General features: G+C 33.4%; 1 protein-coding gene across 1 annotated transcript; it reads right to left on the bottom strand.

The window, feature by feature from the left end:
• Positions 1-11,261: 11,261 nt before the first annotated feature.
• Positions 11,262-14,859, bottom strand: LOC138318459 (neuronal acetylcholine receptor subunit alpha-6-like). The gene is made up of 2 exons (XM_069260819.1): positions 14,202-14,859; positions 11,262-13,607 (listed from the first exon to the last, which is right to left on the bottom strand). The coding sequence occupies exons 1-2, from the start codon at positions 14,382-14,384 to the stop codon at positions 12,534-12,536; spliced, it is 1,257 nt and encodes a 418-aa protein (XP_069116920.1). The 5' UTR covers positions 14,385-14,859; the 3' UTR covers positions 11,262-12,533.
• Between the last annotated feature and the right edge of the window lie 637 nt (positions 14,860-15,496).

The raw sequence follows: 15,496 nt of genomic DNA, 5'->3' as shown, positions 1-15,496 counted from the left end.
TTTATTCATTTCTGATTATAACAATGGACAATTATTATACATAGGCAAAGATTAAGTGTGTACCCTATCATAAGTCATACATGTAATTATGCGTTCAAGTATCGTTTATATCTTCTAGTGTCGCATATTTCAGTTCAGTGTCCGGATGTATCCTAATAGAGATTCGCTATTGACATGTATCCCATAACTATGCATGTATCACAATGGAAAACCCATGTGATAAATTTCATAGCAGTTGGTTATCGTTTATCTTTACACACCCCAGTGTGTAAACACCTACGGCGCCTCTGATTGGTCAACTCCAACATCTCTTGATTCCGATTGGTTCTCAAATTTGGGCTACTTTTCACAGCGCGTTTTCTTTTAAATATCATTGTATTTACTGTTTAACAGGTAGTTGCTTATTCAAAGTATTAAACAATAGAATATTGGCTCTCTATTTATGCACTATATTTTATGAAGGGAAGTTATCACTACGCATAGTATGGTGGTAAGTTTCCCTGAATGAAGACGAGAAAATGGTCACCACGGTATAAATATAGAGTTAAAGTTATGGGATAGATAAGTTCCCCAACGCGTGACTGTTGTTTATCATGTTTATCTAAACTCTCGTTAGTTAATCTTCAAATTTTTAAAAGACACTCGCTAAAACTCGTGTGTTTGAAAATTAATTAACTCGGGTTTGATAAACATGATAAACAACAGTCACTTGTTGAGGAACCTCTATATACAGTAAAATATCAAAGTCAGTACTATAAACCAAACGATTTTGGCGTTAAATGAAAATTCACGTTTTTGTATGTAATTAAAATTCGCTCAGTGAAATATTTAAAGTTTTGACAACGACTACATATCAATTAGCCGTGAGAATGTCATTAAATATAAAGCCCGAAACTGAGTCGCCGCAAAAATAAGTTGGTTGATATTTGTCTGATTAAAATAAGGAAGGTTTAACTTTAAGGTTTTTATCAATACATTCAGTTATGTTTATCATTGTGTAATGAAAAGTTATAAAGACTTTTTTGATAAATATTATCAAGTAACCTTCAGATATTATTTTCGTTAGCATTGTACCGTAGTCAGTTAGTAACTGCCCTATGACATATTGTATTTAGATCAGTTTTTCAAAAAAAATGTATGTGAATGCTTAAAAGAGATACAATCGCCTTATTTATCGAAGCTGTTTTTACATTTGCCTGCTGCCTCTATTGCATGATTGTAAGAGGCGACTAAATTTAGGATATTCTCTTTTTCCTTTCTTCCTACTTTCTCCTGACGTCTACCACAGTTTTGGCCTTCAGCTGAGGGCATGTCCCCGTGAATAACGTTCTGGGTTAGAACTATCTCCTGGTCGGAAAACACCATATAGTCTTTTTAAGTGGTAGTTTCTGCTCCTGGTTAGCGCTCAGCATTAAGGGAGTGGGACAAGTGGTTTGCATGTTGTCAGTTTAATGTAACCGGGTGGGTTTGGCGGCGTGCTTTAGTGAGAGAGCACAAAAAAAGACAAGATTTACACTATTACATTTGCTTTGCGTAAGAGACTGTGGTATGAATATGTTGTGTCTTCTTGTATAGTGAAACCCTTGCCCTTTTTACAATGCCATGTCATTGAAGCATGCCGCCGAAGACATCAAACAACACACCCACCCTGTAAAGAGGAGTTTATAAATCTTTTCAGTCATCTGATGATTACCCCTACATTGTAGTTCAGAGTAATTCTACAGTGTAGTATGTTATCCTAAATGGTTTAAGTTACAGTACACATTTGTGTGTAGATACATGAAATGAAGTAGAAACACTTTATTGATAGCTGTGACATGGCGACATATTCACCGAAGATCTTAATTGGCGGGTGACCAGAAATTAAATGTTATTTCCCTACCTTTTAAGTACATCAATTGTGAACTTAGTTAGTTTAAATCAATTTTATTGTAACAAAATACAAATGGATTGGGGAAAAAGTTATTACAACTTACTGACGTCCTTTCCGAACAAATAAATATATAATTACAATGATATTTTGTCACGTGATAGCTTAAATATGTCTATATATGTTTACTTTATATATCAAAACAAAACAAAAGTTAGAGAAGAAAATCACAGAGAAATGGGGATTCCAGTGCCTTTTTAGTTCCTACCGTTCAAATGCCAGGGATGTATGTATACTATTTCGAAATAACTTTGAATTCAAAATACATGAATCACAAAAAGGTAATCAGGGTAACTTGATAGCAGTTGATTTAACTAATGAAAAGAATAGATTTACTCTTATAAATAGATATGGTCCAAATAATGATGACCCTACTTTTTTTAACTCCTTACAAGAAATTCTAAACAAATTCAATATTCCTCACACTATTATTTGTGGTGATTTTAACCTCATTTTAAACCCAGATATCGATTCTTCAAATTATATACATCTAAATAACCCTAGAGCACGTAAAACACTACTTAAACTAGATCTAATAGAAGATAATAATTTGAAAGATGTTTTCCGTACTTCTCACCCTACGCATAGAAGATACACATGGAGGAGGAAAACCCCAATAAAACAAGCTAGACTGGATTTTTTTCTCATCTCAGAACTTACTAAATCAAACAGACAGAGCAGATATACACATAGGATACAGAAGTGATCATTCATTTATATCTTTAGAAATAAAAACAACAAATTTTGTCAAAGAAAAAAGGTCTGTGGAACTTTAACAATAGTTAATTTTATGATAAAGAATATGTTTAGAAAATAAAAGATACAATCACTAGAGTTAAACAACAATATGCATCTCCAACATATAGCAACAACATTAACAATATTTCAGATGAAGATTTATTGCTAGTAATTAATGATCAATTATTCCTTGAAACACTTTTGATGGAAATAAGAGGAACAACAATAACTTATTCATCTAACCCGAAGAAAGAAAGAGACACCAAAGAAAATCAGCTTTTATCAGAAATAGACACTTTAGAGAAAACTGACACCTGGAAATTAAATACTCAAAAATATGAAAACAAAAAAAAAGAACTTCAAGATTAAGAAAAGTAAAAATGCATGGGAAATGATTAGATCAAAAGCACAATTGTTAGAAGAGGAAGAAAACCCATCAAGATACTTTTGCAACTTAAAATCACAAAAATAGAAAAGAAAAATGGGGAAATTATCACAGAACAAAGACATATTCTAAAAGAGGTTGAAAAATTCTATACACAGCTATAAAAAGATCATTCAGACACTCTACATGACATCAAAACTTTTACAAGGACATAATTTTTCTAGATTATCTCAAGAACAAAGCGATACTCTTGAAGGAAATATTACTGAAAAAGAAATACTTCATGCTCTTAAAAAGATGAAAAATTTCAAATCACCTGGATCCGATGGCTTTATATGTGAATTCTTCAAATTTTTTGGATAGATATTAAATTTTTTTAGTTCGAGCTCTAAATTACGGATATGAAAATGGCCAAATGTCAATTACCAAAAGACAAGGTATCATAACATGCATTCCGAAAGGTGATAAACCTAGATATTTTCTTAAAAATTGGCGTCCAATTACTTTGTTAAATGTTACATATAAACTTGCCTCATCATGTATAGCAAATACTGCAAATAGATTAAAACATGTCTTAGACACAATTATTTCGAAAACACAAACTGGTTTTATAAAGGGAAGATATATTGGGGAAAACACCAGATTGATTTACGATTTAATGAATTTCACAGAAGAAAAAAATATACCTGGACTTCTTGTTTTTATAGATTTCGAAAAAGCTTTTGATTCGGTTTCTTGGAATTTTTTAGAAAAAGTTATAGATTTTTTTAATTTTGGGGATAGCTTCAAAAAATGGATACAAGTATTTAACAAAAATATCTTTTCAACCATAACCCAAAACTGCTGCTTATCCGACTCTTTTCCTATTTTTCGTGGATGTCGCCAAGGTGACCCTATATCACCCTATCTGTTTCTACTTGTCGCAGAAATCCTAGCTATTATGGTAAAAAATAACAGAAATATTAGTGATATAGTGATAGGGGGGGGGGACCATCAACTCTCGCAGTTCGTAGACGATAGATCATTCATTTTAGATGGATCTCAGAAATCATTTGATGAAGCTCTGTGTACACTAGACCGTTTTGGACAGATATCAGGCTTAAAGTTGTATTTCTTGTAATTTTCAATGAAACGATATGTCGTTTTAACATTTGATATTTGGACAAGGACATGTGTCTTGATGATTTAGCTCCCCAAAACCATATGTCAGCCTATAAGAGAGCCGAAATCTAGGGACCATTTATTCCTGGTTTTGAATAAAACGCCTTCAATCACCGCCATGTCCAGTACCTAAGGGTTTTGTCGGAATTCCGAATCGTATCACGTGACTGACGTCCATGCGTCCTGCACGTGGTTATCCAGGTGACTAGAGTAAGCGCACATGTGTTTGTTTACGTTTTCCGTCTGGCTAATATGGGCAAATCTAGTCCGCTAAACCTGCCTATATTATTAGGCTTTTTTTTTTTTGCCTAATATATAGTCAGCTCGCGGTACCTCTTAAAAATGTGAAATCGTAGGCCAGATTTGGCCTACGCTACGTCAGCGGTATATTTCTAATATATCGTCCATGCAATGCCGGGAAAACATACACATACCTATATATTGGGATCTTATGTACTCCACTGGCCCCATGTTACATCCCATTTATGAAATTAAACAACTCTGCACAATGAAATACTTCCGAGACCCTTCTATTTCACACATTTGTAATGGCCGCCGTATACACAAACGGCAGCCAATCAACTTCGCTTCCGGTTTTATTTTTAAAAAACCACGTGTAGTTGAAAGATAAACAAAATTCAACTGTGTATATGCTACATGTATATGCAACGTGAATATCTCGAAAGTGATGCGGTACCAGCAATAGTCGTGTTCAATTTGAATATTTGACAACATGTCGTGTATGTCGACCATAATTTCACTATAAAAACTCTAACTGGCTAGCATTTTGTTTATCTTTCAACTACACGTGGTTTTTTAAAAATAAAACCGGAAGCGAAGTTGATTGGCTGCCGTTTGCTCTACTAAATGTGTATACGGCGGCCATTACAAATGTGTGAAATAGAAGGGTCTCGGAAGTATTTCATTGTGCAAAGTTATTTAATTTCATAAATGGGATGTAACATCGGGGCAGTGGAGTACATAAGATCCCAATATATAGGTATGTGTATGTTTTCCCGGCATTGCATGGACGATATATTAGAAATATACCGCTGACGTAGCGTAGGCCAAATCTGGCCTACGATTTCACATTTTTAAGAGGTACCGCGAGCTGACTATATATTAGGCAAAAAAAAAAAAAAAAAAAAAGCCTAATAATATAGGCAGGTTTAGCGGACTAGGGCAAATCGTGCTGGTATATGTCCACAGAGCGAGTATTTGAAACATCTAATTCATACATTGCCATAATTCAATATTGCGTGTCTCAAATATTGTAATGTGCGAGCATTATTTTCTTTGTAGATCAAGTCTGCTGAGGTCAACTACATGTTTTCTTAACGAAAAATTGTTGACATTTCTCTTGGTTTCACAACTCTCGTGTTACTTCGAGATTGTCGCGACGATGTTCGGAAGAGTTCGGAATGATTCGGCATCTTTCGAGTCTATTTTTTTTACATGTACACGTTTTTTTTTTTTTTGGTTTTTTTTTTTTTTTTTTTTTACTTTTATTATTAAAATACTTCCAGTGCTGCAACTTTATAAGAAGTGGTAAAATTAGAAAGTATAAACCTCGGACAGACGGAGAAAAATGTGTAAAGCATCTATACAGTTTTTACCATGACAAAAAGAGCGAAAGTGATAGACCATACAACTTTAAAGATAAACCATGAAAAACAAATGTTATTTGGATTGGAAGTAAAAAGTTCAGTAGAGATGTCTATCATCACAGATGGAAGCTAACATGGGGAAAGACAAAATTTACTCTTTTGGGGCTTGAATTCTCAATAAATCTGGATGAAATGGTTGATATAAATTACAGTAAAGCAATAAATACAATAAGTAAAAATATGGCTCAGTGGTCTAAAAGGATTCTTACACCATTAGGAAGAATAGTTGTACTAAAATCCATATTGATTTCAAAATTAAACCATCTTTTTTTATCCCTTCCAAATCCTAATGACGAAAAGATTGATATGTTGAATAAAACTTTTTTTTAGCTTTGTATGGCAATCGCCTGTTGATAAAATAAAACGTGGTACACTTGGTAAAAACTATGAAGAAGGGGGTTTAAATTGATTGACCTCAGTAAATTTATGAAAAGTCTAAAATTAACCTGGATGCGAAGATTGATATTGGCTGAGGAAAAGAACGGATCTCCATATTTGAATTTGTTTTAGCCCTTCAAATCTTATAGATATGGGAACAGATTATACAAAAAAAATATAAAACAAGCAATAAATTTTGGAAAAATGTATTTGTGGCCTGGTCAGATATTAATTTGAACTTAATAACAAATTATAAAGAATTATTGAAATCTCCTATTTGGCACAACCCAGCTCTAAAAATAGGCCATGTATCCTTCTTCCAGAAAGAATGGTATCAGAAGGGAGTGAAATATGTATCTGATTTTTTAGATACAGACCAAATTTTTTTTTAATTTTAAGCAAAAATTCAATGTAAAATCTTCAAATGTCTTGTTTTACAGAGGGATATGTTAATCAATTAAAAGTGCCTTGAGATTAAATAAAATTGAAAAAGAATCAAGTTGCATTATCAATAGACCTTTTTTTCCACATCATATACACATTCTTATAAAAAAAACCAAGAAGGGATGTAAGGATATATATATAAATCTGACAAAATCATTGAAATGGCTTTTAAATCCCAACATTCAAATAGAAAACTGGAAGCAAATATACACAAATATCTTCAAAATAACACAAGACACTACAATACAATGGTTCAAATATAGGCTGCAACACAGAATTCCTCCCCTAAATATGTACTTAAAAAAACATTGGAGTAAAGAATTGCAACAAATGTAATTTCATGTAAAATAGAAACTGAAAGCATCGTACATTTATTTTGGGAATGTGATGAAACTAAAATTCTTTGGCAACACCTAATTAGATGGATTAAAAATACAATCGATAAAAATGTAGAGCTAGATCTTATGTCAATCCTATTCGGGAAAAACAACAGTTATCAAACTTACTTTCCTCTAAATTTTTTAATACTTCATACAAAATACCTTATCTATGTTTCTTCAAGAAAAGGTAATTAGCTTACTTTCAATGATATTAAAAAATACTTGATGTATCGATTTAATATTGAAAAAACAATGGCATAGAAAAATATTAATATGGATCATTTCAACAAATTATGGGAAGGCTGGCAAACCATCTTCAGTTCATGATTTCTCTACCTATTTACATGTGCGTAGTATTGAATTTACATATTGGTTGCTATATTTTTTTAGACATCTCTAGCTTTGAAAATCAATATGCTGTCTACATATACTTATACTTATTGTGTAGTATGTATGACTTTTTTTTTGTTCTGTTGTTTTTTTCCTCCTGTCTTTATAGCTGCTGAGTAACGTGAATCTGGGTTACCTCCCCTTACCAATATTATTATTACTAATAGTTGTTCATAAATCAATCAAAATACACATACAAATATTTTTTTCCTATAAGATTAATAGTCGACAAAACTAATTTATCCAATATAGAAATTTGCAAATTCATCTTACTCAGCATGCTATTTTTAAAATAATAAATATATATGCTATATTTGTAAATGTGTTACATGAAAAAAAAAATGGAACAAACAAAAAAAAAAGGAAAAAAAGTTACAAATTAGGATATATCTAAAGAGATAAAGGAGGGATTTGAGACACCAACGCATATTTTTGTTTGTTATAGAGGGTTTTACTTAGAACGTGTGAGTGGTTATTCTTAACTAGCTGGCGTAAGTATAATCCCTGTCTACACACATAGCCTTCTGCTTTTTCTAATGTTCAGTCACATCCCGTGCCGCGTTTGCCTTTCACCACGATACTCCGGGTCTTTACGAATTCCTGTCTTTCGTACTTAGCCGATTAGATAAGATCAATCAGGCACGCGCTCTTTATTGTTGGATAAATTTATGAAAACAAATGAAATATATGCATTTAATTAGTAGTTTACGTGCTTGAAGTAAAAGTGGGAAACATTGGTGCTAAAGAGGAGAGGGGAGGGAGAGTAGGACCAAGACTTGGGCAGAGAAAGCTGAAATTATCCTGGCCGTCCGGTATGGCTGGTGGGAGTTACATGTTAAACCGTTTAGAGTTAGAAATAAAAAGTTGGACAGATCTAAATATTTAAATATTTAGATTGGCGTCTAGATTAGTATCTCCAACAAGAAGGTGTTCCACAGTGATTTCCTTGTACCAGTTAAGAGAAAGGAGCATTAAGATACGGGACTGCTCGTGATTTTTACAGTATAGTAAGAAGTGGGAAGCATCTTCTGGGTAATGTCCGCAGTCGCAATAGGCGTCGTCTCGAAGATGAGCTTTACAGAGGTCGTAATGTAGAGGGCTGTAGCGATTTCGTAGTTGACAATGTAAAATACTGAGGTCGAAGAAGAGTCTTGAATTGTTTGATAAAATGAGATGACTTTGTTTCTGTTGGTAGGTTGTTCTAGGAGTTTGCAGTGTTTGGTATGAAGGATGATTTTGTGATTTTCAGTCTGTAGTGTGGGTTTTGAAAGCTATTATTTTTTCTAAGATTGTAGTTGGAGAAGTTTGACACAAGTGGTGGGAGAAGAGATTTAAGAGATGAAGGAGCGTTATTATGATAAATAATGTATTTGAAATATTGTTAATGTAACAAGAAAAAGAAGTGGGCCTAAAACTGAGCCTTGGGGAACTCCTTTTTTTTGATAGACACTTCAGAGGATATAGCATTTTAGTACGACTGACTGGCGTCTATTGGTTAAGCAATTTTTATATTATATAGAAGTTTGTTGTGGAAGAAAAAAATATAAATGTGCTTATGGATTATTCGTTCGAAAAGTTTGCCTATGCAGCTAAGTAGGGAAATGGGTCTGTAGTTATTTGCCAATTCAGGTTCCCCTTTTTTGAAAATAGGTGTCACGTGGGCGAGTTTCCATAAGTCAGGAAATACAGAGGTGTTTAGGGATTCATTAAATAGGAGTGTTAGGGGTGCAGATAATTCATTTGATAACCTTTTTAACATTTTATGGCTTATACCGTCAGGACCAGCAGCTTTGTTCACGTCTAAACTATTAATTATATCTAAAAAAAACTTGGTTTGTTATTACAATTTCAGAAAGGCACATGTCAGTGTCGTTTTGAAAATGGGGTGTAGAGTCGTCATGGTCGTCAAGGTCAGAAACAGATTAAGAACGTTGGATTTTACATAGTCGTCTGATGTTAAGCGGTTATTAGTAGGGAAGTGTTTCCTTTTAAAAGCATGCGGATTAGTTTCCAGAATACTTTGGGGTTAGCTGAGTTGTTATTGATAAATCCGTCTACATTTGCGTAAAATAGTGTTCGTGAGTGTTTTAGCATATTGTTTACTTTGTTTCGAGCGCGTTTAAAGTTTGTTTCGGACATTTGGGTTTTAACTCTGATGAAGTGTTTTCTTAGTCTGTTTCTATGTTTGATTTCTTTCCTTATATCTCCGTTCATCCATGATTTGTCGTTTCTGTTAACAGTTACAATTTTTATAGGGATATGTTTTTTTAAAACAGACATAAGTTTATCTGAGAACAATTTACACTTGTCGCTTACGTTATCCGTTTGAGAAAATTAATCGGTCCAATTTACATGTCCTACCTCTGTTTTTAGGTTAAGAATATCTGTTTTTTTATACAACGATATTTTCCTTTTTTAAAGACCTACGTATAGGTAGACAGGATGACAATGACACAATAATAGCTCTATGATCATTAATAGTTTCTAAAACCGGAATAATAATGGATGATTCAGAGGATACAGTATCACTGATGAAGAATGGGTCGATAAGAGATTGAGTTTTATGTGTTATTCTAGTTGGACTAGTTACATGGTCAGTCAAATCATATTGTTGTGTGAGATTGCTAAGATCACTATTAGTTGCTGTTATTAGGTCAATGTTTATGTCCCCTGTTAGTATAACGTGAGGCGTATAGTCGAAAGCTTTGTCCAAAAAATATATGAGTCGTGTCCAAATTCCAGAGTTAGATTTTTGCCACAGTGGTTTGTATATTAAATATAAAAGATACTTCTTATTGTCAGTAAAAAAATCGATCCCCATTATTTCGTCATTTGGTGATTCTAGGTCAAGTCTCCGTTTAGTCAGTATGTCGTACTTTAGTTGTTCATGTAACGCGAAACACAACTTAGAGTTCGGACCTTGTAATCTCGCCGTATTGAAACGTGATATCAGTTCCGGATGTATGAGAATAAAAAAATCTACCGCATTACAAAGTACATAAAGTTTGTGTTTATTAGTCGTATTAAAGTATAAGGACATGTAAGTGGGTTTTGGCTGTTATAAAAACATGTTGAAGGTCATGTTCGACGCTCGTCCTTTTTATCCATTATATTAAAACTCCACCTAACCCCAATGCAGTACATTCAAACAACTTTTACATATATGAATCTCGTCCCTACGATCAATACCCCCTCCTTCTTTTTGCAAATACATCCAGGCCAAGTACTCATTCATCCGCTCGACTTGAAACTGTGGTTGACATACCTTTATTGAAAATAAAATTAAATAACCATTATTTGAATTTAAGAAAATTATACAAAATTAATGATATCAATTTACCACCATCCTGGATGTTGCTATCCTTATATGTTATAGCAAATCTGAAGGCACTGTGGACGACAACATATGAGACTCTGGTGATGGTGACAGAGGTCAATGCTATATATTAAAAAAGAAAAGTTCTGACCTTTAAGTAATTCGAATAGCTGTAACGCGATACTTGACACAAATAAATATCAGAGACATTGTGTGCCATTGTAGATAAGACACTTGTCATTATCATAATTATTTTCTTCAACTATAAGACTGTTTAGATAGTTCGCTTGATAAATTAAAAATTACGCTGAAAATTCATTTTGCACACACAGTTATGATTACTTTTTTGTGTCATATTTACTATTTGAAGTAATTCGTATCCTACATACGTACGTTAATACGACTTCTTTTATCCTATAAATGTTGGACATGTTTGTTGTATTTTGGAAAGAAAATTTCAAACTTACATAAACACAATTTAATTCCTTTATTAATCAATGATATCACATTATATGTTTTGTATATATAACAACGTATAAATCGGTACATGCTTTTGTTTAAGGTTACGACTTTGAAATTGGCATTCGATTAGTTCTACATTTGTAATGAATGAGAAATGTCAACATATGAAATTCACTCGGTATGCAGGTTCACGAAAATATGATAAATACACTGTTGATTAAGAGCATTTATGAGACATGAGTATAAAACTATTTCATATGTGGATTTTAATGGTATGGATATTAACCCAAGAGTCACAAAATCTACAGTAATATCAGAGACTTGCCCTAGGAATATTTTGTGATCGAGATGGTAGAACATATTTAGATGAGTATTTTGTCTGTTATGCTAGGATGGTTAACGATTTCTTTAAATGATGAAAATTGTGCTTCAACCAAGTGATAACAGATAGGTTCACCTTTTATACAAAATAAGGTACTTCTTTACATTGATCCGTAGAAAAACTATTGCATGTAATTACTTTACAAAAAAAAAGTCATGCTTCGAAAGTTTTTTTTTCACCCGAAAAGAACATGATCAACATGTTTATTGGAAGGAACCACTAAGAAGAACTTATCATCTTGTTGAGAGATAAAATATTTCTTTGCTTCTCGTTTTTCGCTGCATACACAAACGAACGTCTTATTTTATTTTGTCACCTACATGTACCGATAGATTAAATAATGACTTATCAAGTCTTTACTGTGTATTTATTTTAAACAAAACATAAAAAAAAGCAATGACTTTCAATATTATATATATCAGCAGCATTTCCTTAACTTTATAGTCTTATATTGAAGGAAAAGTAATCCTTTTTTCTAATAGCTTATTCAGAAAATGTCAATAATTCCACTTCGAGAACCGCAAAATAATAATAAACGCAGTCCTTCTCAACGATGATGCTCTTTTCCGTCAAGGTAGGAATACTAAAAATGCTTAAACCGATATTGTTAAAAATATATCAAAAACTATTGTTTTCTTTTTAAAATTACTATTATTAATAATAAAACATATAACGAGATAAACCAATTCTAACCTTTTAGTTTTCGTGATCAGACTAAATGATGACACATGATTAAAACATTTAAACCAAGATAATTCGCGGATGAAATCTTTGTTACCACATAAATGTCCCGCAAAATTGCGAACATACCTCCGCAAAATTACCGGCCATACCATGATACGGTTAGCTACTATTCTTCCGTTGTGTGAATAGTTTTCGTTAGCAATGTAAGACGTATAATTACGCGAGACCTTGAGACATGCTGACAAGTATTGCAATACTGGACACAGAAATTGCAATATAGAAAAACAATGTGTAAAATTTATCCAAAATGTGAACGACTTCTTTCCACGTCATTTCCGGATCTTGGGTCACTGAGTCTTTTCCTATGATGGTTTGTTCCCTAGGTTTATTTTTATCTGGAACTGATATCGGATTTGCGTCTTCTGGACAAAATGCTTGCACTTGGTCATTGGATCTTCCAGCTTTACATCGACAGGTAAGTGCACGCATGATTCTAACTATCCACCGAGGTACTTTTTCGTTTTCATCTTTGAAGTACAATTTTAGTTGGAATATGTTTATGGAGGCTATGACTCCACTTACGACAAGGGCTGTGATGATGTAATAAGACAGCTTAGACATGCTGTTTGAGTTGGCAGGAAGAACACTATTAACAATAGTAATAAAAACCGTAAAAGTGAGAAACACAGTCAGGCTGAATCCAACTCGTTCTCCGGAGTCACACGGCAGCATAAACACCAGTGGGTTCATAAACATCAGCAAAAAGATCGGCATGAGGGTGTTGACAATGTGAAAGGCCGGAAGTCGTGAGATTGTGATGTTGAATGTAACAAGACTGATATCACTGAGTATGTAAGTACCTGTTTCAGTGTTTTCTAAAGACCACTCGCCGTGTGGTTCATAGAAATCCAATGTTATATTGGGTTTCGCAGGCTTCAAGGCAACTTCATTTCTAGAATAACCCCAAGGAGCAAACTGTATTGAGCATGTTTGAAAATCAAACGGGAAGTGTCTTACATCCGGATCACACTTGACGTCGATCAGACCACCTGGTTGCCATTGAACAAAGCCGTCGTTCTGAATTCTTACTTTAAGGTTTTTATCACTTAGAGCTTGGAATGAATCAGACACTTTGATATTGTATAGTTTTGGAAGCCATATATGATCTTGTCCTATGTTAATAGTGTCTCGCCAGTTGAACAAAGCTGGGTTCCACGTTAATGAAGTGTCATACCATGTAATAATAAACACAGCAACCACATTCAAAGTTCCGGATACTGCATCAAAATCCTTAATAGAAATCATATACATATCGATATTTATGGAAATATTGTCCCATTGGTCGTTGATCGGTCGAATTTCGGTGTTATAACGGAGCTGTTAAGTGGTAAAAGTTTCTTTGCAATCCGTGATTACCCTGCGATAACAATCAAATGAAAGCAAAAGATCAAAACATTGAAGTTTATATGCTATCTTTGAAAGACGACATGTTCTTCAGTCACTACGATGTGAACATGGAGAAAATATGGCAAAACATGATAATTACGTATAGAAACGGTCCTGGGAAATAACAAAAATTAGTTAGCATTTGTAAAAATAAAATAGTTTTGTATATTGTTCTATCGTAAGAAAAATTAGGACAAAAAAATCAACAGGATCGAGACTATATTCACCCTAATATTACAGAAAACATAATTTTTTATGAATTTTTCTATTTTCGGTCAGCAAATTTGCAGGGATGGTATATTTCAAGCTCAAATATCTCAAAAAGTAGTTCGAGAACACCCATTTATCTTTATAGATTTGAAATCTACATGAAAAATGCAAGAAAATAAGACCTGTTAGAAAAAAATGACATGGGTTTTCCCAAAAGTATGGAGCTACCTTAATAGAAATCATATACATATCGATATTTATGGAAATATTGTCCCATTGGTCGTTGATCGGTCGAATTTCGGTGTTATAACCAGCTGTTAAGCTGGTAAATAAGTTCTTTGCATCCGTGATGTACCCTGCGTCTGCAACAGCAAATGAAAGCAGAAGACAAAACAGTTTGAAAGACGACATGTTCTTCAGTCACTACGATGTGAATATGGATTTACACCATTTGCCACTTGAACATCCAAAACGACTTTGTCTCGTCAATCCAATTGATCCTTAGTCTGTCCAGATATTATTACAACTGTGTTAAATACCTGTGAAGTTATCCAGGTAGAACGATGTTTGTTTGAAACGGTGTTTCTAATATTAAAATAATATTGTGACAACGTGTATTAGGTATCAGTGTTTTTTGATGGGATAAAAAAACACTGCGGGTCAATACCACTGACAGTGCGTCAACACACCTTTTGTGTTGTATAGGAAGAAGTTCGCCAGCGAAATGAAGTTAGGCACCGCACATAATGTAGACACACCAAATAAAAGTCTTATTTGGATTGATACAAAGATGATGGAAAACTATTATTACTAATGATTTGCTTGGTGAATGAGCAGTACGTCATCGTAAAGAATAACAATTGTTAATAACAAAATTTCCTTTGGTTAAAGGGTTGGCGTTATACTACGTATAACGAACTATGCTTAAGTATTTATTCAAGTATCTATTTATTTGCATAGGTTTAATAACCAGTGCTATAACGCTCCATTATTATTTCCTTTTTAGTGGTTATTTTTGCGTTGAAATCTCATGGTAATTGAAATAGTGGCGGGAAATTTAATCAGGCTTTATAATTGGAAACCATTAATTTGATTATTTCGTTCAATGCACTGTGTATTTGCCGTATTCCATAGCGCATGCTCTCTTGAAAAAAAATCTTCTCAATTGATTGTTCTGTAAATTCAATTAAAACATATTATTCAATTTATAAATGTGTATACATTCGAAGAAAAATTGAGAGTATTTGACATTCTGCTAGTCAATTTACCCTATAAACATCTGTGTCGTATAAATCGTATTCGATTTGTTGGGCGTGTTGACGTAAAACTCTTCGGGTAGTTCCGAACCTAGTAATAAAAATACAATGCAGGTCTGACAAGGTATCTCACCAGGAAACAGGGGAAGAAAACAAACATGGTCAAAACAACAGCAAAGAAATACTTTTTATAGAGAAAAACAAACCTATAGTAACTTTCATTGTACAACTGATAAACACAGCTTCAGCTCTTGCTATGTCCCTTTA

This window comes from Argopecten irradians, chromosome 3, assembly GCF_041381155.1.
Source record: "Argopecten irradians isolate NY chromosome 3, Ai_NY, whole genome shotgun sequence".
NCBI lineage: Eukaryota > Metazoa > Mollusca > Bivalvia > Pectinida > Pectinidae > Argopecten > Argopecten irradians.
Note: the sequence above shows the minus strand (reverse complement) of the source record. Positions and strands in the feature narration are given on the sequence as shown.